The following is a 23,655-nucleotide window of genomic DNA, read 5'->3' as shown; positions in this document are numbered from 1 at the left end:
AGAAAGTAAACAAGGAGAATTCACTGTATTAGAGGCATAAAATGTTTGACAGATTGCACAAGAAGAGACGTACATCAACATTTCTGCTTCATAACATTTGGCGACTTTACTATTTAACAGTTATATAAATGTGTTCACAAACAAAAAGACTAAACATGCATTCCTCTTTGAACAATAGACTTTCAGGATGCAGAACATAGCAAATACTCAACTGTAAACTGCAGCATTATTTCAGCTCTTCTGCCCATTGTTATTTTGATTAACATTCTTAAATGACCCAGTTTAGTCAATAAGATTGTGCATCAGAATAATTTGGCCACAACAACTCAAATGACAAAAGAAATACCTTATTGTACAACAATAATGTTCTGTACAGCGTACCATCTTGAGACTTTTGTCCATGCACCTTGGAAGTAGGTGACTTTGGGCCAGAAATCCACACTTTAAACATGGTGGTTTTTCTGCTGTAGGTCTACCATAAAACATCTTCCATTTTACAGACCTCAAGAAAGTGCTCTCAGATCAACTTTGAATGTTTCAAAGAAATCGTAATTATTTTAACAATTTAAAAAATACTGGCAAACTTGGTTCAGTCTGTAAGGTTACATGTGGAACATTTTCATTAAAAATAAGTAGTAAAGTATGACACCTTAAATGGCAGCGCACCGTTTCTGAAAGCATTGTGATTAAAGGCTGAAATCACATTGTGAGTTTGGGATTATCGATGTATTTCCACATCCAACCCTTTTAAGGCATAAGCAATAAAAAAAAAATATATATATATGAATATACCGTTTGTATAAAACTGTAAATGTCAGGAAGAGTAAAACAGAAATACAGAAGGAGACCTGGTTAAGTGATGCAGCAGTAGCTGCTGACGGACTCATCTCCTCAGAGCTGAAATGACGTCCCTCATCGCTGCTGCTGCTTTTTGTAGCTCCACTTGTTTCCTTTGTAGCTCTGAAAAAAGAAGTTGTTTAGAAAATAAATTTAATTGATAAAAATGGGAACTGAATTTGTGTTCAATATTAAATAAGCAAATAATCACAAATGAGTTAAATATGTAAACGAACCACTTTGTGATAATAACAGTGAGTCAGCAACGATCGCCATGTTGCATGTTTTGCTCCTCTAAATAAAGGGAAGGCTCAAAATCTGTCTCGAATAACCTCAAACAATGCAACGACTTCCAGCTGTGCCACTTTTCTTTCAGTCTGCCAGCACAACAACTCCGTGCAGCCCAGCAGTAAAAAAGGGAAAACTCGATGTGACAGTTTTAGAGCCTTAAGAACGGCCACATACTTCAGTGAATATCCCCCTAAAAGACCCTCGCCACGCTGTGAGATTGTGATGACAACAACAAAATGGTCGGATCAGCGTCTTCATTAGTTACCACTAATACAGAAAATGTAAAGCCTGAGGGTGGAACTAAATGAAATGTTATGTAAATCTAAAGTTTTTAACCTCCACTTTTGGACTTGTCAGACTAGACTTGTGAGACTCTGCTCTACATTGTTACACTGGATAAACTCTCTTCTATCTAAACTACTGTGTCAACCTCAGCTCAATGCCATAATTGGCATATTTGAATTTTTAATGTGGCACGATTGGCCGAAGTGTGTCACTGAGGGACACGCCAAGTTCACCATGCCTAGAGCTGTGCCGTTAAGAGTTTACTTCACCTTTCTGCTGCTTGGACACAAGGTCTCCCAGTTTCCCAGAGGCCTCTATCACTCTTAGTGCAAGATTGTAATCTGGAGAGAGACACAGAGAGAGAGAGAGCTTCATATTCCAGTAAAACATACTTAAGAGACAGAGATGCTGTCACAGTAACTTGTGCTCGTCTTGTGTCCTCCCTCACCCTCCTTGCTGGCCCGGTCTGACTGAATTCTGCCGGAGATGTCCTTCATCTCATTAATGAAATCAGCGAAGATGGCATGTGTGCATCCTGCCGCGTTGCAGCTTTTCCAGAAGCTGCTGGAGTCCATGCTGGGCTCTGGGTTTGAGGTAAGCACCACAAGAGACGGAGTGGAGGAGAGGCGGGATAAACAGATGGCTTCAGGTGGAGAAGGGGAAACGGCCAAACGGGTGCACAGAGGTGAGCCAGTAACACTGCGGTGTTTGGAGCGGTCAGGGGACGGATGAGGCCTAGCGGTGCTCCACCGAGGGACGGAGGGCCCAGCCGTGCTTTGGACAGGACTCCGCTCAGGACTGGACACTGAGAAAAGAGACGAGTCTGTGTGTTACATATGTCGCTAGATTTCAGTGGCTTAGTTCCTTTTTTTTCAAGCTTTCTGCTACATCAGCACGTTCCAGAGGTCACTGGACGAGTGCTGTATAGTCTCTTCTACATATTTATTTCAAAGGCCTGCTCCAGTACATTGGTCCCCTCATTAATCCATGAAAATCTGTATCTCTGTCCTGTGATCTGTGGCAGTACTACACTTCACATCACTATCAGGACCAGGCGCATATTTTTAAGCGAATTTCTTACTATTTTCACTGTAATAAATAAATCGAACGATGTGAATGACCTTAAACATTTGGCTATCTGTTGTGTAAATGTTGGCCAAAGTGTGTACATAAGGCATTCCATTTGCATGTTTACAGATCACATTACATTACAGATTTTGGCCAGTAATCACATACAGTATATCATTGTGTTCATTTCTTGTTTCATAATTTCAATAGAAACAGATTTTTGTCACAACAAATGCAGAATTGCATGTTAAAAATGGCTGAATGAAAAATAGTGAAAATAGAAACAGATGTGCCATTTGGACCATGATTTATTTCTCTGGGGAATGTGGGTGATATTTATATTTTACCTGCACTAGTCAGTGATTTTAATCCCATTCAGAGGGTGTATGTGTGTAATTTGTCACCCCCACCTGACCACTAGTTACAGCCACAAACTCACTGGTCCTCCAGTAATTTTAACAAACAAGACTTCTTAACATGAATGTGAACGAGGAAAACGTTCACTAGTCTTGCCACGAATACATACACAAGGTAAAGTGACTACTAAGGACCAAATAGGAAAATCATTTAGCCAAATGATCTACAAAAATCAAATCAGACTTTTATGTTGAAATACGCAGGAGGAGCGTACATTTGCTACGTTCCTACAGATATATGCATTAGAGGACTGCATTGGGATCCCATGAGACCTAACACAAATCTAGTGGGAGTGGGTGGTCTGGAACACACACGTTGCGGGTATGGACAGAAATGGTCTGAAATCCAGGAGTGGGATTTTTTTTTAGAAACACTGTTGGGCACAGGGCTCCACCCTCGGGAAGAGGTGCTCTGTAACTGTCCAAGTCTTGATGATGGTCATATTTATATACCAAATTTGAATTTACTTTTCCAATTTCCTGACGCACTCTGAAAAGGTTGATCTGATCATCTGACTGCATGTGAAACAACTTACTCTGCCACAGTAAGAGTAAACTTTACCTTCAATGGTTCTCTTTACCACCTCCGCCTCCTTCTCCACCATCACTCTGGGATGTGACCTTGATGCAGTCGGAGGAGAGAGTCTAGCACTTGCTGCTGATGGTGGCCGAGACTCCGTACGCGACACCACAGGAGCCAGCAGACTCTCCGACTCGGATTCCTGAGAGGAAACAAACACATTTCATATCAGATGATACCGTTATGTGTTAATATATGAATCACACATAAAAAGGGGATTAAATTAAAGGCCTCAGACAGATTAAATATCCCCCTGAGGCCTGAGACTAATTCAAATGTGATTGAATAAACTACTCCAGGAATAAATGAGAAATTACAGTACAATGGAAAAAGATTATTGCAAAACAGACAAACTTTGAAGATAAAGCACGTTTGACAATAATGTCTCCGTTTGTAACTCACTGAATGTATGATTGTTTCATCTTCATTGGCATTTCCATCTCTGTCATCCTCCAGCTGGTTTCCTGTGGGGGACAGCAGGAGTTGGTAAACCATTCATGTATTACATCTTGGCTGCATCCTCTGTATATGTAGCTGAGACAGCCTACCTGTGGTGGGCCCACACAAACAGTCACTGTTGCCTCTGTGAGTGGAGAATATCATCAAATTATTTTAATGCAATCCAAAATAAACAGTCAATTATTAACAATTGTTTGCACTGTGTCAGAGATGTGATAATTTAACTCTGATCATGTTAAAGGCTGCAGGTTTTGATACTAAAAGATAACTCAACAAATTGTTTATCACTAATGGCATGTTTCTGATATTTTTGTTGCTACTGATGTGTACAACATATGGAGGTGAATTTTTTTTACAACTTCAAATATAATCGTACAACACCACCACAAACTACGAAACACAGAACAGAGAAGCTTTAACAAGAAGCTGAACATTTAATGCGAAACTTCATATTACATTACACAGGTGTTATGAATTACCAATAGTAGTAAGCACTTATTTTCAGTTAAACACAGACAGTTAATCTCACCTGATCACATGATGCCCGGTCTAGAAGGGAGGGAATATAAATGAAAGAGAAGAACAATGAATATCGTTTTTACTGAACTTTTTCAGCCTCTAATGATGATGTTACTATTGAGGAATAATCAAAGATCAGACTTACGTGGGAGTCTTGAACGGAGTTCGCACTTTCATCTGAATCAAACTCTAAAGGGGCGAATATTTCAATTTCTGCATCACAATTACCTTCATCTGAAGAAGGAGGAAAGATTAATATACGTTAACTGCTTCATACAACAGTGCTAAACCCACAAAAGCTACATTTTCCCAATGAATTTCACCTGAATGAAAAGAATCATCAGATATTCTCCTTTTCCAGAGTTTAGGTTTAAATTTAGAGGGGGTCCCTTCCTGTCTGTGACAGAAGAGAGATCAGGCGTTAGAACATCGGTAAGTGGTACACTTAATAAACACTTTATCAAAAGCCAAAAGGGACGAGGCTGCATCAAACAAAAGCAAAGTTGAACTGTAAAGAACAAAATTGTTGATGACCAGCAATTTTAAAATACTGCAATTCTTTTTTAAAGGTCCCATATTGTGCAAAATGCCCTTTTAAACATAAATGTGTCTCTGGTGTAACAAGAGACCGCCAAAATAAAACGCTCTTGTTTAGATTTGGCTCCCTTTGCTGATCATGTCACCGCCTGCTGTTAACCATTGTTTTTTCCACACTAACTCTGACTGATCTTCTAAAACTGAGCGTGCAGACAGAGGCTGAAAACAGCTGCAGCAGAGCTGCAGACCATTAAACCATGTAAAGCTGTTCTAGCAGGAAACACGAGTATGAAGTGGGAGATGAGCAGAATATGGGACCTTTAAATGAACAGTCAAGGTATAAGGTGTGTTGTAAAGAAAACAAAGAATCCTGCTCACTGTCCATCACTTGCACTCACTTTACTGCTCACACATTTGTAGCACTGCTGTAACAGATGCCACTAACTGCCCACAAACGTTCCAAAACAACGAAGGAAAAAAGCTAGATAAACCTAAAAAAAAATTTGAAAATCACACTTACTTGCCATTTAAATTCAATGATCTCTGTTTCAAAAGCAGAAGCAGAATGATTAAAAATCAGAGCCATTTCTGAAGAAATTAAATAATGCACAGCTTCATTCAAAGTGACCTTAGAACGCTTCGCACTGCTGGATGAGTTGGAGTCGCTGCTGTACAAAGACGATCCGGCTGCTGTAGATTCATCTGTCGAGAAAAAGAGACATTTAAACTCTAAAAGTAAGAAGAAAATGAACTTTGAAACAGCAGATGAGACACGTGTGCTCCGAGCAGGGCTCACCATTGGCCTTCCTCTTATGTGATGAAGGAGTATGTTTGTCACAATACGACCTAAAAACACACATGCTTGGTTGTTACATGATCAGATATTTTAGGAGCAAGTTAGAAACAGATGTATCGAGTTATTAAAATATAAAAGAAAGAGTTGAACATACTTACATCATAATGCTATTAGACAAACTTTCCAAGCTTATATTTCCCTCCGTTTTCTCACAGGTAAGACAAAACACCTCAGGAAAATGAAACGTGGATGTCATTACCTCATAAACATGGTTTAAGGCCTCATTAAGGCTTCCATTGTCTTCATAACTCCTCTGGGAGTTTTTCTGCACCGCACTAGTTATTTAAAATTTAAATGTTTCAACTACAGAAAAATGAAATAACCATTAACCTCCAGAAATAAAAAAAAAAAAGGTTAAATCTGTATCCTAATAAAAAGACCAATGATTAACTGATGCTGTTAACAAGTACTGTCTGATCATGAACTATCCTGCTGCCATAAACATTCACAAGAGCACAAAATGTGTATGTATCATTGCACCCCTGAAAATAGACCCCCAACCAGTGCACTACTTCCTCCTGCACGAGTGACATTTGCTGAAAAATACAGTTCTGCTGGAGGAAATCCCTGAGCAGATAGTCGATAGTTTCATCAGTCAAACCTTCGATGGTCCGGCTTCATTTGGACTTTTGGATCCTTGGGCCTTTGTGAAGGAGGAGGTACATCCGTTTACGGGGCTGCCGTTTTCTGGAAATGGAAAGAAAAAAGAATTTTAACACATCATTTGTCACACGCTGGAAAAAGTATATATAGGAGGACAGAAAGGAAAGAATTCAGAGATCCCCACTTACCTTGTATTTGTTGGCAGTGATTGATGCAGTACAGCCTGAGGCGTGAAAACACATGATTAGTTTAATTTCAATGAATTCATTCTCAACTGCAATTAAGCAAATACTTCTTCCTAACCTATCTATCTATCTATTTATTAATTAACCAGGAACAGTGCTCATCAATCAACATTTCAGTTTTCACATCAATGTAAATGTGCCAGAGTTAACTAATGAGCTAGTTCGTAGTCCCTCGGCAGGTTATTAAAAACTGGTGGCCTAATGTTAGAATGTTTACAATTCATGATTATTTTGGACAAACACTTAAGTTGGACTGACCCATAATTCCCCTGGTCTGCATCCTCAAATATCTTCGCTCCTTCTTGAACAGCACATGGGTAGTGGTACGACTTCTTGCACCGTTTCACTTCACACCCAGCGGTGGCGCCCCTTTTCTTACACTTACTACAAAGCTAATAAAAAAACAAAAAACATGAGTAACACAACTATAAACAGCTTCCAGCACACTATTAATGGACCAGGCCCATTAAAATCTGAAAATGATCCTTACCAGTTTGCTTCCTCGTTTCACCTCCTCCTTCACATCCTCCACAGAGAAACCAAACAGATCGTCAAACTGTGGCGAGTTCCGGCAATAAATACCAGAGGAAAATAACTGTGAAACAGAGAGAGGAATCATGACGGGCAACTCTCGCTAATAATTTAAAGATTTACAGGCATACAACAATAAACCTAAGTTGTAAATCAAGGCCTGGTTGGACATCTGTGCATTAAAAGCATAATATGAGCTTTGTTCCAGACCAAGTCAACAAATATGTGTAATCTCACTCAGATATGAAATCTCAAACTGCAGTCAAATAAATGAGCCGGACATATTGTCAAAGAATAGCTGATGTATCACTAGTGGATTCGTCAGCTGATACATATCAAGAAACAGCAGTACAGAAATGCCAAAACTATGTCTGAGGTCACAGTGATTTTTATTATTATTTTATTGCTTATTCAATTAATAGGTTGGTCTACAAGATGACAGCTAAAAAGGTTCCCAGGGTGATGCATCAGTCCAAAACCCAAAAAACGGTGCAGGAATACAGCCAACGGGACCATCAAAGACCCCGATCACCCCACAGACCTGCTGCTGTCAGCACTATACATACACAGTATATTTAGAACTCGCTGTAAACAAGCTCCACCTGCCCACTACAGTATTGTATGACATTTTATATTTTACCCCTATAATTTAACTTCACTGCATAATCTTCCACACATTAGATTCTCATGTGCACTTTTTTAACTTTCTTATCAATAATATTGTATGAACATTGTTGGAGGGAGCCTGAGAATCAGATATTTAATTTGCAAACAACTGCTTCAGTGTAACTGTTAGAATTTATAACTTGTTCGCTTTAGTGATACATGTTGGTTTTAATTTAAATCCACTACCTTGCATTACGTAGAGGCTACTTGTAGGGATGCATTTCTGTTGTTGTTCGAAATGAAGAGATGATAACAAGATGCATTCAAGAACTTTATGTAGTTTACGAGCTCGGATGTTAAAGCTCAGAGTCTAACATCGCAGGCGTAGATGAGACCAAAGAATACAGGGTGAGGCCTCCACACACAGTGGGGCAAAACAGTATTTAGTCAGCCACAAATTGTGCAAGTTCTCCCACTTAAAAAGATGAGGCCTGTAATTTTTTATCATAGGTACACTTCAACTATGAGAGACAGAATGAGAAAACAAAAAAATCCAGAAAATCACACATTTTTAAAGAATTTATTTGCAAATTATGGTGGAAAATAAGTATTTGGTCAATAACAAAAGTTCATGTCAATACTTTGTTATATACCCTTTGTTGGCAATGACAGAGGTCAAACGTTTTCTGTAAGTCTTCACAAGGTTTTCACACACTGTTCCTGGTATTTTGGCCCATTCCTCCATGCAGATCTCCTCTAGAGCAGTGATGTTTTGGGGCTGTCGCTGGGCAACACAGACTTTCAACTCCCTCCAAAGATTTTCTATGGGGTTGAGATCTGGAGACTGGCTAGGCCACTCCAGGACCTTGAAATGCTTCTTACGAAGCCACTCCTTCGTTGCCCGGGCGGTGTGTTTGGGATCATTGTCATGCTGAAAGACCCAGCCACGTTTCATCTTCAATGCCCTTACTGATGGAAGAAGGTTTTCACTCAAAATCTCACGATACATGGCCCCATTCATTCTTTCCTTTACATGGATCAGTCGTCCTGGTCCCTTTGCAGAAAAACAGCCCCAAAGCATGATGTTTCTACCCCCATGCTTCACAGTAGGTATGGTGTTCTTTGGATGCAACTCAGCATTCTTTCTCCTCCAAACACGACAAGTTGAGTTTTTACCAAAAAGTTCTATTTTGGTTTCATCTGACCATATGACATTCTCCCAATCCTCTTCTGGATCATCCAAATGCTCTCTAGCAAACTTCAGACGGGCCTGGACATGTACTGGCTTAAGCAGGGGGACACGTCTGGCACTGCAGGATTTGAGTCCCTGGCGGCGTAGTGTGTTACTGATGGTAGCCTTTGTTACTTTGGTCCCAGCTCTCTGCAGGTCATTCACTAGGTCCCCCCGTGTGGTTCTGGGACTTTTGCTCACCGTTCTTGTGATCATTTTGACCCCACGGGGTGAGATCTTGCGTGGAGCCCCAGATCGAGGGAGATTATCAGTGGTCTTGTATGTCTTCCATTTTCTAATAATTGCTCCCACAGTTGATTTCTTCAAGCTTCAAGCTGCTTACCTGTTGCAGATTCAGTCTTCCCAGCCTGGTGCAGGTCTACAATTTTGTTTCTGGTGTCCTTTGACAGCTCTTTGGTCTTGGCCATAGTGGAGTTTGGAGTGTGACTGTTTGAGGTTGTGGACAGGTGTCTTTTATACTGATAACCAGTTCAAACAGGTGCCATTAATACAGGTAACGAGTGGAGGACAGAGGAGCCTCTTAAAGAAGAAGTTACAGGTCTGTGAGAGCCAGAAATCTTGCTTGTTTGTAGGTGACCAAATACTTATTTTACAGAGGAATTTACCAATTAATGCATTAAAAATCCTACAATGTGATTTCCTGGATTCTTTCCCCCCATTCTGTCTCTCATAGTTGAAGTGTACCTATGATGAAAATTACAGGCCTCTCTCATCTTTTTAAGTGGGAGAACTTGCACAATTGGTGGCTGACTACATACTTTTTTGCCCCACTGTATATAGATAGATAGATAGAGCAGTTTATTCAGGTCACAGGTAAAGTCCGTGCTCTCAGGGAGTCAGAGGAGCCCCAAACCCAGTTAAATGTCTGTTTTTAAGGTGTTCTTGGACAGAGTCGTGGCCGTTGGGGTTCGTGCGTCACAGGTAGCACGACCCTGAAGTGATGCGTATAATATAATAATAATAATATAATACAACACAAGCACTTTTGGTTCCTGTTTATCAGGTTAGAGTGAGTGTTGTATCTTGTTTTTGTTCTGCACGTTCTCAAAACAGATAGACGCTGCTCTTGTGCAGGTCAAAAACATTTTATGGTGATATTAAAGTTCTAATTTAACATTAAAAGAACATTTTGTTGTAATATTAAGGTTTCTAATTAACAAAAGCATGCATACCATCTATGGTACATGTTCCTGCAACATGTAACGTGAGAAAAATATTGACAAGTAAATACAATGTAAATGTGTCCTATGTGCTTCTGGTGCTGGTATGGACTCCCTGCACTGCATTACATGGAAAATACTGACTAAAAAATATATATATAATTATATTAACAATCAAAAAAGTAGGAGAAGTTGTAAGAGATGTGTCCTATTAGTTAAATTTGGTGATAAATGCTGGTCCTGATTCACAGCAGAGTCACTGCTTCACATTAAATGGAAGTTATTAAAAAAGAAGAAGCACTAAAATCCAACTTAATGATCATTTCTGGTCTTGATTTACAGTGAACTGAGTTTCTGCAGAATCAAACCACATCCTTTAACACCTCCGCATGAAAAGCTGCACACTTTGAATCCGGTCCACGATTAAGTGTCTCTTTCCTGTCTGCAACTTTTCAAGAGAAACATATCAACAAAATAAAGTCGTCCATTTTGTCTCATTTCAGCGTCTCGTCTCTTTAAATTGGAGTTAGCCGACAGTTAGCCTGCCGTTTATGCTAACAGCTAACTTTAGCTCACTCGCTCCGTAGAAGTGAATGTAAAAAAAAATAACAATAAATGGTTAAAAGGCTGATATTTACCAAGCAGTTCTGGTGAGCTGTGACTTGGTCTTTGGTCGATAAAGCTCCGGTTATCTTCGTCTCGTCGGCTCGCTGACAAAGTACGCAGGACAATTTGTGACCGTGGCCCATTTCTGTCGACGTAAACTCTGTTTATTTGCCTAAAATAAAGTGTTTCAGGAAGAGTTGCAGACAGTTTACACTCAGTGGAGTCCTGCTGCTAAACTGCAGTGACATTATCCTCCATTGCCTGACTTACCGCCCCTTAGTTTGGTTGGTGGTTGCCAGGTTGTGTTGAAAATATCCCCCTTCGGCACTTCATGACCCCACAGGTGAGGTTTCAGATGAATAAAGATAGATAGATAGATAGATAGATAGATAGATAGATAGATAGATAGATAGATAGATAGATAGATAGATAGATAGATGTACTTTATTGATTTCCGGGGGGAAATTCTGGTGCTACAATAGCATAGAAGGTTAAGTGACCACCACCATGAATACAAACAAATAAATAAGCAAAATAAAAAAGAAATAAAAAATTTACAAAATGTTCAAAGTTACCAGATGTAATGTGCATTTGAGTAAAACCAAAGTGCAAGTTAATAATAACTGTAGTGCAAGTTGAAGAACCAGGAGTAACATGTTAGTGTTACATGGCAGAGGGTGCTGAGAGCTCTCTGCCAGCCAGAGGTGAGTTATTGAACAGGGTTATGGCTGTTGGCAGAAAAGATTTTTTGTATCGGTCCTTGTGACAGCGGAGCTGAACCAGTCTGTTTGAGAAGCTGCTCCGCTGTCTATCCAGTAGTGGGTGAAGTGGGTGAAGTGGGTGGTCAGGATTGTCCAGAATGGACAACAGTTTGTTCAGAGTGTTTCCTCGCTCCTCTGTCCTCGCTTGAACTTGAAGTCGTCCTGGTCCGCCATCTTGAAGGTAGTCAGTCCTAAACCTCTAATTAGTGCCATGAATGTAATAATGAGAACTGGATACAGTGTTGGAGGCTCCGTTCATCCCTATGAAAGTTGCTCAGTGGCCAACAAAAGTTTGCCTTCCCGGGTGTAAAAGTAGCTGGCCCAACAATGGTGTCTCCGACTGGCCCTTCACTATAATGAATTGGATGAAAATTATTTAATTGGTCAGCCCAAATTCTAATGATGAAACATGTCATTACACAAACAAATATATTCGCTGATTTACTGGCATCTCTTTCACAATGTTAATCTATGGAACAAAGTCTTTTTGAACTCAATGTCAGCACGTGACGGACACCATTGTTGTAATTATATGGTTTGGCCACGATGTAAAATTGGCCTCAAAGCCTGGCGCACTTCCTGTGGGCTTGGCACGAGGCAAAAAAAAGTTTGGACTCCCCAGGTTTAAAAGTACCCTGATCTTCTGCACTGTTGGGCCAATAGAGCCTGTGCACTGGTGTCTTGAGCCTGCCGAGCTGGTTTGCCCTCTGCTAGTTTGAATGGGGATGAAATTATTTGATCATGTGGCTCATCTAGACTTTCCAAATGTAATCGGACTGAATGGATCAAATTCTGATGGTGAAACGAGTCATTTTGCAGGTTGTGACTCTCATTTATTCGCTGATGCACAGATGTTTATTTCAAGATGTAAGTTAATGGAAAAAAAGGCTTTTTGGGCCCAGTGGTGTCAGGTGATGGATGCCGTTGTTGTAGTTACACAGTTTGGCCACTAAAGCTGGATTCACACTTCCTGGGGGCTTGGTCCTCGCTCTTGGATCCTCAGAGCAGAAATCAGACCCAACCAGGAAGTTAGTGGAGGGCTAACTGGAAGTTATCCAGTTTGGTCGTAGTTTTTACTGCAATGTATTTGGTCTACATAGTTCGGTGTGTTCGGATGTAAATATAAATGGTGGATTTTACCAAACCTGGCAACCGAGTTTCACTTTCATTTCCTGTGAAAGACTCACTTCTGAGCTGTGTGATGCTCCAGATTTTTCAGAAACACATGATTTACATTAGCAGTAGAAAAATGGATCCACGTTGAGCTAAAAACTGGTAACGAGACGAGATCGAGGACTCATTTCTAAACAGACAGAAGACAAAAGAACAGACAGCGACTGAATTATCACAAGTCATTTATGTAAAAAAAATTAGACAAGTCACAAAGTAGTGACGTCACCATACTTAATGTACAATATAGCATCTCAAATAACAAACATTTCATGACGGATATTAATGAACAATATCTACATTCAGAACGTGACCCCTCCACGGGGAATAAGTTAGTGCTATACAGTGATCTCTGATCATTCACATGAAGAAACATTTTTAAACTGTAGCGTACATGAAAACCCACAGAGTTAGACCACGAGGCCGTGGGCGGCTGGTGGCAGACCAGGTTTCTAACAACAGGCTGACAACAGAGGGACAAAGGACAGACAGGAGGACGGGTGGATACACACTGGGACACGAGAAATTAAAAAGTGGGCTTTTTAGTTTCTTATAAATAAATAAACACATGTAAAGGGGAAAAAAAAGCAGAGTACAGGGGGTGATTAGACTCAGGAAACACGTATTCAAGCTAAAGAAGCCATATTTAATGACCACAGTCCCTCTTTTTAAACAGTAACAGTGGAATTATGAACTCCTGTGTGAATCAGCTGCCATCCACGCATGATTCCTCCAATTTTAATGTGAACACAAATAGATGCATTAAGTGAGATCAGTCCCGCTGGCCCATTCAAACATCTATTACATTGTACTTACAGGGATCCTCTGGTCGTCATAAAAATATACAGACAGGTGTGTGACCAGAGGAAGAGCATGTCACTATACTGTGCAATGACTGCCTGTGATGTGTTTATCTATCCAGTATTTTCACCGCACAATCGAACGTATAACATGTGCATTTGATTATCTTACTTGGTGCACATGCACGAATGAAAAAATACAGCTTTCTGTGAAAACCTGACAAAATTCTTATGAGAAATGGTGTTGGCAACACAGCACAGACGGCCACATGATGCTAGCATTTGGACAGCTTTGTGGTGGAGGGCGTGCCGAGGAGTTCAGGGTTTGATGTCAGAGAAGCTTGTGTAGGTTTCGCTGCAGCTGGACGATGTGCTGAGGTTTCCAGAGCCACTGCCTTCTGTTAGAAACACGCACATGTTGAGATTTAACATCAGATTGCTTTTAAAAAAAACCTGATCATGTGTCACACACTTTATTTGTTCGAATACCTGAGCTGGTGAGCGACTGGCAAGACTTGGACTTCCCAATGAGCGTGATAAGGTTAGCAGCTGAGATCCAGCCCTCCTTAGAGGTGCTCAGGTTACGTACAAACCTGTATGACCACACACAAAAGCATTATTACGTACAGCAGCGCCGCTATAATATCTTTTTTATTATGTATATCATAAGGCTGCACTCTTACCACTGTCCATCATCCCCCTCCTTGACCAACTGCACCATGTCTCCGCTCTTCACTGAGAGCTCTTGGGTGCCGTCCTTCTCGTAGTCAGCCATCACTGTATATTTGCCAGCACACTGTTCAAAGTCGAGGTAAGAAAACAGAGAGGATTACATCCAATAATCAGAAAATTAACTATTTATTTTACACAAATCAACTTAGATGAACAAGTACAATAGTTTTGGACAAATCAATCAACATGTGTCAACCCTAACCCACAGAATTATCATCCAACCATCCATGTCCTCTGTACTATGAAATGTTCTAGTGTCTTTGAGCTCATTGTTTTGGTTCAGTCTCTCTGCTCACATGAATCAATTTCCACTCACAGCTGGCAGATGTTTTCAGTGAAAAAGCTCTGATAAACCCACTATAGTATGCTGCCTGCTAACGAAAGACGGACAAAGTTAGCAACTAGCTGGTGAACACAGTGGAGCATTTAGCAGCTTAAGAGCCAGATATTTCCCTCATTAGAAATGATGATTGAAAAGAGGTTGATTTTACAGAAACATACAGCGGTTGGTTTAGGAAGGTCGTTTCAAATCGACCACTATGATGCATGTGTCTTATATTTGATTAAATGTGAAAATCTACAAGAGAGCAGAACACAGTAGTTGATAAATAACCTTGAGAATTACAGGATATTAGATGGGCAAAGAGGAAAAATCATGTTCACAATGAAATGGATCACTATTATTTATTTAGCTGATAATAATCACATGTGATAATGTAATTGTAGCATCACAACATTTTGGCTACTTGTCTTGTTAAGGCCTTTTAAGTAAAATACACACACAAATGTGTTTTTGTTGCTTTGGAGGACCCTGAGAGTTTCCCCAAGATTTGTGATATGGTGAATGGGCTGTACTTGTATAGGGCCTTTCTGACCACTCAAAGCACTGTAACATTCATCCATTCACACGCCATTCATACACTGATGACAGGAGGAGTGTGTGTGAACCATTTACACACACATAGACACGTCCACATGCAAAATGGAGCAGCCGGGAATCCAACAGCCAAAGCAAAGCAGTGAAAACAAAGCAGTCAAAGGGATCAGCCTCCCATTTGGGGGCAATGGGAGGCGAGTCCCCATAATCTGACAGTTAACAGATTTTTGTCCCCACAATGTGATTAGTATAGTTCAGACAGACTGACACATGTTTGTGACACACAGTGACTCACCAGCTTCTTGTCGTCCTCTGGGTCAGAGTTAAGAGGATCCTCAGCACTGGAATAGCCATCGTGCTCCTCTGAGGCATCCAGCGACAGGGAGGCCTTGTTCCAGCCTGAGGGGAAGATGGAGACACAAGTGTTAAGTTTACATTCAACATGCAGTCAATATCAGCTGCTGACAAATGTGCGTGACCTACGGTGAGAGACCTACAGTACAAGTGTGAAAGAGTGAGGAAATACCACAAAAAGCTCTTTTGAACAGAGAAGGAAAAACAGCTAATCCCAGGAATCCCAGCAAGGCACAAGCAGCTCCACTATTATATATTACTATTATAAACTATTACCAAAAGACTCTGAGACTGTGGAGACGGGCATGCACCTCTCTCTGACTCTGACAGAGGGAAAAGTGGCGAAAAATCCTCCATATCAGTGTGTATCTCTATGATTTTCACTAAGCGTGAAAGATGTGGGAGTGCAACGCAAAAACTGAGAGACAGTCTATAAAGGGTGAATACAGTAGGCCCGGCATACAGCCAGTGTGAGCCGGCTGATGCCAGAGTACCTCTCCACTTTGTCTGTAAGAGACTAGAGGTGCTGAACCACCTGGCCCTGCTCAGGTGGAGGGGGGGAGGACCTGCATCTGAGGGACAGGAGGCAATAGAGACACAGCTAGTCACTCACCCTGCAGCAGCTACTGCATGACACTCATACGAGAGCAAACCTGTGCTCAGGCATCATGGATTAACAGCTGACCAGACAGGGAGTGTGTGCAGTTATTATTAAGGAGAATAACTACCTTTGAAGCCGAATGGCGTGGGATCGCTCTGGCGTTTCGTCTTGTGATCAGGGCTTGTGGGAGATCCTACCATCGAGCAAGAAAAAGAAGGGATGAGGATGATTGTTAAGGCAAGAAAAGAAATCATGACCAAAATTTTTGACATTCAAAAGGCAGAGTTTGACAAGAAAAAGCACAAAGGTCACAAAGATTTTCAGCCCTGACCAAAATGACACAGACACACAAGGTTGAGGGAAGACACCTAATACAGAGGTAGAAAACTAAATCTAAAGAGGAGAACGCCTGCAAAATACAGCTCAGTGTCGTGATGCTACCACAAGAGTGCAACAGCAACACAGGACTTTTTCAGAAGGGTCATTTTGACATGTCAGAGTAGTAAGAAAAGCACAGGTCTAATAATAAAATTAATGATGGCTGAATTATATTTAGATGCTTAAGTTTCAGGTCCTGGTATTTTGCACGCTGGTTCATCATCTCCAGCTTAACTCGGACAATCTAATAGAATGGAGGCATTGTTTTGTTATTAGTGCTTTTCCTACTATGAGAAGTCAAAGCTGGGCTCGCAAAGGGTTGAATGAAACTGACGTCTAGAGCTGTGTGATACCTGATGACGGGAGGATCATCATAGGAAATGTAAAACTTTTATCATCTGTAGCTGAGGGCTCTGTGGAGGGAAGCATGCAGTATTTGACCTACTGACCAAATGATCACTTCTTTATTCAACATTTAGGGAAAACAATTATTCGCTTAACCTACTTGCCTAGAGTTAGATAGATTGGTACCACTTTCATGTCTGTACAATAAAAAAAGAAGCCACTTTAAGCAGCTGTTAAGCTTAGCTGGCTTTGTTAAAATAAAATCTGCCTCCCAGCACAGCTAAAGCTCACTAGCTAACATGTTACTTTATATCTGTTTGTTTAATCTGTACAAAACCTGAGGTGCAAAAATGGCCGCTTTTGATTTTTAAAAGGAGGTATGAGCCGGACTATTTCCTGGATGAGTCACTTTTTCGTGTCTTGACGTCGCCCTAAATACTAGAGAGTACATGTCTGATCTCTTGGCAAGAAAGCACATTTCCAAAATGTCTTTGTTTTAAATGACTCAACAAAGTTCTTTGACTACTCCTAAATGGAAATACACTTTATCATTTCAAAAATGCAGAGGATGATGTGACCTGTTGGCTATGAAACCGACTGATGCCTGCAGTTACCTTTCTGAGCTTTGAGGTTACTGAAGCCCTGCAAAGTAAAGCGCTTTTTAGCCACAGCAGCTCTGTCTGAGGTAGGGCTTGTCACAGCCTCATCTGACCCAGAGGACAAGCAAGAAGAAAAAAAGACAGACACAAAGAAGGAAGGAAGACGGTAAGTTGAGCAAGGATAAAAGGGAGAAAAGGAATTAAGATGCTATTTGAGTCAGTGGAAAACACAGAAGTAAAGACATGGGTTAATCAACAGATGTATACAATAATTGTGGTTTGTACAATTCATGCACTAGAAATGCTAAAGGCTGATTTCTAAAGAAAAGAGTTTCATGTGTCAAATTGGATGTGTCTTAGTCTCCCCACTCACCTTTTCCTGTGGGCTTTGGTGAAGAAGATGAGTTGGCATCGGGGCTGCAGGGCTCAGCTTTCTTCTCCTCTCCCTTTTTAAAGCTCCTCTGACCCGACTTGAATGGACTGCAGACAGACAAAAGTGGAAACATGGGAATCTTCAAAAGTCTCTTCAAAAAATGTTCCTGGTTTTTCCACAGGTGAATTTCAATCACAATCACAAATCAAATTCATTTAAACTGTGTGAGAGAATAAATGCTGGTGGGGAAATTTAGTAGGCATTTAATGTTCAATTTGTACGCTTGCCTTACTGTGCAGAAGGATTTAACAAAATGGAACTTCAATAGATTATGTTACGCAATATAACCACCTAACGTACCACATCACTGCATGCTGCTTCGCTCACAGGAAACCATATAACAGCTGATTCACATGAACAAAAACAATGGTGTAACTTGAGGTCGCCAAAATAGTACCGATGGGAAGATCGCTGAGACCCCAAAGCACAGAGACCACGTGAGTTACCCTCTGTAACCTCACACCACAGCAAAAGAGCAAACTTATAGGAATATAACAGGAAATAAACAAGCTCTGGTGTGAGTGTAACATAAACCCAAATGTGCCGGTTAAGACCACCGTGGGGTTATCAACCAATGTTTAAATGACAAAATGATTGATTTTGTGATGCACATTGGGTGGGATGAGTAGTAGTATGACATATTCAGTAATTCTGATGAAATAAATCTGTGAACTAAAGGTATCACTCTGCTATTTGAGTGTAGTGATAGTATGAGTGAGTCACTTAAGGCCACTAAAAAAGCCTCAGCGAGGACGACTGAACGGTTTAGCCATAAACAACCCTGCTTTAGTGTGTTTCTGTCTGTGGATAAAGGCAGCCCATGTGTGACAGCGCCCTCCTCCTCAAACCTGTACGCTGTATCTTGTAACGCTAATAATAAGTGTGCATAACTAGAGAGGACAGAGAGATACTTCACAAAGCTGCTTGCATGCAAGCTGTGTGAGTCAAGTGTGACAGGGAGTCCTGGTAGGTGCCAGGTGGAGTGAAAGGAACCTTAAGAAGACTTGGATTTTCTCAGCTGTGAGCTCAGGTATTAAACATTTCAGGGTCCATTGCAGGCTGAAATAACGCAGGGCTGAGGTCCAGGCTGGAATAACGTTTTGAGTTCTGAGATAACCGCTGTCTAGGGTCACAATTAAACAGGCCAATATATTCAACTGAAAGACCTCAGTGTGCGACTTTTTAGTCTATGGAGGCAAGAACGAGGCTCCAGCCTATTTAAAGATTGTGTGCACTGTGTCCGTGGGCAGGAGAAGGATCTCGCCTACGTGAGCCTTTTTTGGGGTTTTGGTCTCCTGCTTACACTCAGTGCTGAAGTGTGAAAGAGATTTTTGTGTTTTCTATATCCTCGTCTCTGTTCTCACTATCTCATAGCAACACTATCCCTTCCCTTACAAGCTCGCTGCGCCTGCACGGCAGTGGTTGTTTCTCTCATTGTATGTGTGTGAAGGGCTGATTGTTGAAGCTGCTGCGCTGTGTTGTGTTTTACTCAACAGCCTTGTGTCACATGACAACTGCTGAATAAAATGAACAATTACTATGAGCCAGTAAGACTAAAGCTATAGAGGGTATTAGTTTAATTAGAGCTACCTATAATATAATATTATATTATATTTTATGGGTTGTTGCATGTATAGACAAAGTATAACTGCTTCCTCAGAGTTAATTAAAAAAGTTGTTTTCTTGTAAGATTAATGTTCAGCTGGCAGCTTTCATGTTTAAATATATTCATTGGTATATCAAATTCCCAACTGTATTCATTTATGAATTTGAGTTCATGTATAACACTGTTATTTGAGCCTGTTTGCTATTTTTCCTCTACAGATTGGCGCTAGCTGCATGGAGAGTGTGGTATCAATACACATTTTTGGAAAGAGAATTATTCAGTTCCTATTGACGGCATCAGCCGCAAACAACGTACAGCTGATCTACCAGCAAAAGTGTGAAGCATAACTCAGAGCCAAAATCTGGCCAAATTAATCATATATTCCCTTTTAGAAAATTCTGGACAGAAATTACATAATGTTTGGACCCCTGAAACATTGGGACCCATCCCAGATGCTCTTCTACAGGCCTCAATTAAGTGTGCCGATGTTCCCGTTTTTCATTAAGTAAAACAAGAAATTAGTGATAAGTATTAGACAAGTAGTTATCAAGCATGACAAAATGATTGATTCTGTGGGATGAGGATAGTATGAAGTATTCAGTGGTTCTGTTTGGATTCAGTTGCACCTGTGTTAACATGGTTTTTTGTATCCCGTGTTGATGCAATACATCTGCGGTGAACTGCAAAGGCAGCACTTTGCTCTTGTCACACACACACACACACACATCATCCACTTACCTGAGGCTCACTGTTCCACTGGGCACAGGAGGGAACTGGAAAACCTGGTCTGGCGCTCTCTGCTGGCTGGCTTCTGAAACAAAGTGACCAGTTCAAAACATGCATGTTGAAACATTTGCAAAGATTTTTCTTCCATAATTATTACTGATAAAACATTATTGTTTCAGTTTCAATTAAACATGGATATTAATGTGAACATGTAATTTAGAAATGTGTGTCTAATTGCTTCCTGTACCCCTGCATGCCTCCAGCTGGGTTGTCAGAACCTTCCTGATCTCATTCACCCAAGTGGTTTTTATTTCAGCTGTTGGGGCCTGAAACAAGACAGTTAAACAAATGATCAGAGGCTCAGTGTAACCTGTATGATGCTGATAATGCTTGTTACCTGGAGGTAGATGTCCACACACAAAACACTGTATTTAAAGGATAAGCCCTGTTGATATTTTGTATTTTTCTTATTTTCTACAAAGAAGACTAAAAATAATGTCCGTCTCTCAATACTTAATACTGTTTAAGGGCTCAGTTAATTACTTAAAACAGATGGCCATTGTAGTTTAGAGCAAACATTACTAACAACGGTAAACTTTGTGTTTATTTGGGGTTAATTTTCAGCCCCAGAATAAGTGAGAATTTAAGGCCCCAGGACACAGATGAGCTCTATGGCTACAAAGACAATATTCAATAGTGGGATTAATTCATTGCTGATGTCATGTGATGGACTTTGCTGACAATTAGAATTAGAAAATTAGAAAAATGTGGAATATCAACAGACTATTGATTTTTAAGTGTTGATGTACCTGAACAATATAAACCTCCTCTCTAGAGTTGGACCAGACCTCAAACTTCTTGTTGTCTCCCTTTGCATTCTCAGTAATGCCAACAGCACTCATCTGTTAAAAAAAAAGATAGGAAGGTAGAAATATAAGACATTGTAAAAGCACAAATAGATGGCAGTACAAGAGACAAATGCAGCAAAATTGCCAACATCACGGCTGTAGCGGCGCTCACATTCAGAGTGTGTTTGAAGCTGTATGAGGGGGCTTTCTCGTATCCTTCCCCGTTCTCCTCCCTCCTCTTGCAGAAGAGCAGGGCCTTCTCATGGAGGAAGAGGTGCCGCTGCATGGGCTTGAAACGGGCCAGATCCTTAACCTTGGCGTGACCTTTCTTGTGCTCCGTCCACACGCTGAATGACCCCTGCATCAGCAGCTTACCCAGCTCACTGAGATTACCCTGAGAAAAGATGCTGTGATATAACTGATCGGCCATAATTTAATACTTAAACAGTTCAATCTCACTTCCATTTAATGTATCAGGACAGTATCTACACTCTGTTTTCCATTTTATGTCTGTGACCTGTTTAAATCTTCTGTCCCGTGACTGATAACCCTGCATTCTGCTTATTGTCTCACCTCATATCCCGTAATGGCGATGAGGTGCATGGAGTCGTTGACGGCCTTGAGGATGCCTAAGATGGAGGTCAGTGCCTCCTGCAGATCATCAGCCCCCTCACAGCTCTTACTGTACTTAAGCATTTCCTGCAGTCAGAAACACAATCAACATGCAGCCCGTGGCAGCGAGTGAAGACGAGAAAATCTATTAAAAAGACGATTTAACTGCCCAGTTGATCTGAACAGATAGTATCATACCTTCAGTAGCAGCTGATACTTGGTGATCCTCTGAACAGGCTTCAGCAGATAGGAATCTAAGCCAAGTTTGTGCTCCAGCTTTTTCTGACACTCCTGATGGAAATAAATAAAGAATTGAGTAAAATAAATCGCAGCAAAGAATAATTACTTTAAGAGTTGAAGGTGTGTCTGTTCACCTGGAAGAAGGCGCAGTCTGAGCACTGCCTCCAAAGGCTTTCAGAGCGAGGCTTGTTGTGACAGTACTTCTCATAGATCTGCAGGTCTGTCATCTAGAGGAGGGCAGTGAAACAATTTATACTCAGGAAACCTCTTCATCAGTCAGTGCTGGAGTGTAAATAAATACATTTACTAAGGTACTTCTACTTGACTTGAGTATTTCTGCAACTTTATACTTCTACATCACTACATCTCAGAGGGAAATGTTGCACTTATTAATTGTTCCTGTATGGAGTGAGAGTCCTTTCCTGGGTTCAAGCTAAATAAACTCTTTAAAACCCCTCTTGAATTAGCTGGAAAATGGAGAGTCACACAGTCGAAGACATGGCTGTTTTTTTTTCTGAGCTCATGGAAAGCTGACTTTTTAAGACACACAGTTCTCACAGGACCAGGACGCTACAAACATATGATCATCTATATATAGACTTATGATGATATGATACACTAGTATCCATAGTATACAGTTTGATAGTATACAGTATAAAGTAGTTACAATTAGTTTAAATTATCTTCAACAGTAAAATGCAGCATACACATTTATGCACCAATAATATTAATTCGACCACATTTGAGTAAAAAGCTGATCCTTTTCTGTAGATTGATACATTTTGCTGATGATACTCAGAAACTTTTACTAAGTTTTTGAATGCAGGACTTTGACTTGAAGAGGAGTATTTTCACAGAGTGGAATCACTTTTACTTGAGTAAAGGATCTGAATTCTTCCCCCAACACTGTCATCAGCACAGATGGGTTCAACATCACTCACTCTCTGTAGAAAACACCTTCCAACCAGCTCTGGGCAGTCAGTGTACTGCTCCAGCTCCCTCAGAAAAGTCCTGGAAACAGAGTGAAGATAGCGAAGAATGAGAGGAAAGAAACGTGGATTAGATTTGATGGCTAACAGTGCTTTGATATCATCAATGACAGGCAGATGGCGCTCTTTCACCTCCTGTGGAAGTGGTAGATTTCGGGCATGTTGCCAAACAGGACCTCCTTTTTGTTCTGCAAAGGAGTAGGGATGAGTTGAACCATTGCTGGATTGTCCATCTCAGAGGCATATCCCTTTAAGACACAAAAACAAAACATGAAATGCCCGGCACAGGTAAAGGACAGAGAGGAAGGAACATTTTGAGGAGTGAATAAACACCTGCAATACACAGAGCAGCTCCTCCACATAGGCTCTCTCGGTTTCCAGCAGCTCATTCATAACGTGCCTGCAGGCAGAGGGAGAATAGGAATAGATACAGATACAAAAGGCAAAGGTAGAGATCAAATGATGGATGGTAGAGACACTCAGAAAAGATAGATGCAAGCCCTATAGATAACTGTTTTCACACAGTCCATCTGCTGTGTAATTTGATTACAGATGAAAGAGCAACGGCTGATCCCTCACCTCCTGAGAACTGCCAGGTTCTCCTCCTCCTCTGACAGGGAGGCATGTCTGCTGTTACCGTCTCCATTCTGCTGTTGGCCGTTTCCCTGGGAAAAAAAAAAAAAAAGTAATAACCTTGGATCACCGGGATAAGCAACAGACAACACAAGGTTTG

The 23,655-nt window shown here is 40.8% G+C and overlaps 2 protein-coding genes across 2 annotated transcripts in view; both read right to left on the bottom strand.

The window, feature by feature from the left end:
* Positions 1 to 80: 80 nt before the first annotated feature.
* phf11 (PHD finger protein 11) lies at positions 81 to 11,098 on the bottom strand. Its single transcript, XM_070838095.1, has 18 exons — positions 10,884 to 11,098; positions 7,187 to 7,291; positions 6,955 to 7,088; positions 6,640 to 6,674; positions 6,450 to 6,535; positions 5,947 to 6,017; positions 5,789 to 5,838; positions 5,621 to 5,694; positions 5,513 to 5,535; positions 4,779 to 4,852; positions 4,601 to 4,689; positions 4,466 to 4,485; positions 4,026 to 4,060; positions 3,880 to 3,941; positions 3,460 to 3,619; positions 1,862 to 2,218; positions 1,683 to 1,754; positions 81 to 960 (listed from the first exon to the last, which is right to left on the bottom strand). Exons 1-18 carry the CDS (start codon positions 10,992 to 10,994, stop codon positions 884 to 886), a joined length of 1,635 nt encoding a protein of 544 aa, XP_070694196.1. The 5' UTR covers positions 10,995 to 11,098; the 3' UTR covers positions 81 to 883.
* Positions 11,099 to 13,721: 2,623 nt separating this feature from the next.
* Positions 13,722 to 23,655, bottom strand: part of mcf2lb (mcf.2 cell line derived transforming sequence-like b) — a 34,378-nt gene continuing 24,444 nt past the window's right edge. Inside the window, exons 15-33 of the mRNA XM_070837743.1 lie at positions 23,502 to 23,587; positions 23,256 to 23,322; positions 23,055 to 23,170; positions 22,875 to 22,944; positions 22,068 to 22,160; positions 21,892 to 21,984; positions 21,655 to 21,780; positions 21,254 to 21,475; positions 21,043 to 21,135; positions 20,481 to 20,559; positions 20,246 to 20,318; positions 17,842 to 17,948; positions 17,484 to 17,576; positions 16,274 to 16,339; positions 16,040 to 16,117; positions 15,487 to 15,590; positions 14,266 to 14,378; positions 14,072 to 14,175; positions 13,722 to 13,980 (exon numbers count right to left, since the gene is read on the bottom strand). Coding sequence (XP_070693844.1) covers positions 13,901 to 13,980; positions 14,072 to 14,175; positions 14,266 to 14,378; positions 15,487 to 15,590; positions 16,040 to 16,117; positions 16,274 to 16,339; positions 17,484 to 17,576; positions 17,842 to 17,948; positions 20,246 to 20,318; positions 20,481 to 20,559; positions 21,043 to 21,135; positions 21,254 to 21,475; positions 21,655 to 21,780; positions 21,892 to 21,984; positions 22,068 to 22,160; positions 22,875 to 22,944; positions 23,055 to 23,170; positions 23,256 to 23,322; positions 23,502 to 23,587 — 1,863 coding nt within the window. The 3' untranslated portion in view covers positions 13,722 to 13,900. The remainder of the gene's footprint in view (positions 13,981 to 14,071; positions 14,176 to 14,265; positions 14,379 to 15,486; positions 15,591 to 16,039; positions 16,118 to 16,273; positions 16,340 to 17,483; positions 17,577 to 17,841; positions 17,949 to 20,245; positions 20,319 to 20,480; positions 20,560 to 21,042; positions 21,136 to 21,253; positions 21,476 to 21,654; positions 21,781 to 21,891; positions 21,985 to 22,067; positions 22,161 to 22,874; positions 22,945 to 23,054; positions 23,171 to 23,255; positions 23,323 to 23,501; positions 23,588 to 23,655) is intronic.

Source organism: Pempheris klunzingeri, chromosome 10, assembly GCF_042242105.1.
Source record: "Pempheris klunzingeri isolate RE-2024b chromosome 10, fPemKlu1.hap1, whole genome shotgun sequence".
Classification (NCBI taxonomy): Eukaryota; Metazoa; Chordata; class Actinopteri; order Acropomatiformes; family Pempheridae; genus Pempheris; species Pempheris klunzingeri.
This window is presented reverse-complemented; position numbering and strand designations above follow the sequence as displayed.

Excerpts from the sequence above, each read along its gene's own strand:
- phf11 (XM_070838095.1), bottom strand. The coding sequence starts at position 10,994 with ATGGGCCACGGTCACAAATTGTCCTGCGTACTTTGTCAGCGAGCCGAC. Across the intron at positions 4,690-4,778 it reads TGATGATTCTTTTCATTCAG|ATGAAGGTAATTGTGATGCA; the intron begins GTGAAATTCATT and ends CTCCTTCTTCAG. Across the intron at positions 961-1,682 it reads TGTGTCCAAGCAGCAGAAAG|AGCTACAAAGGAAACAAGTG; the intron begins GTGAAGTAAACT and ends TTCTTTTTTCAG.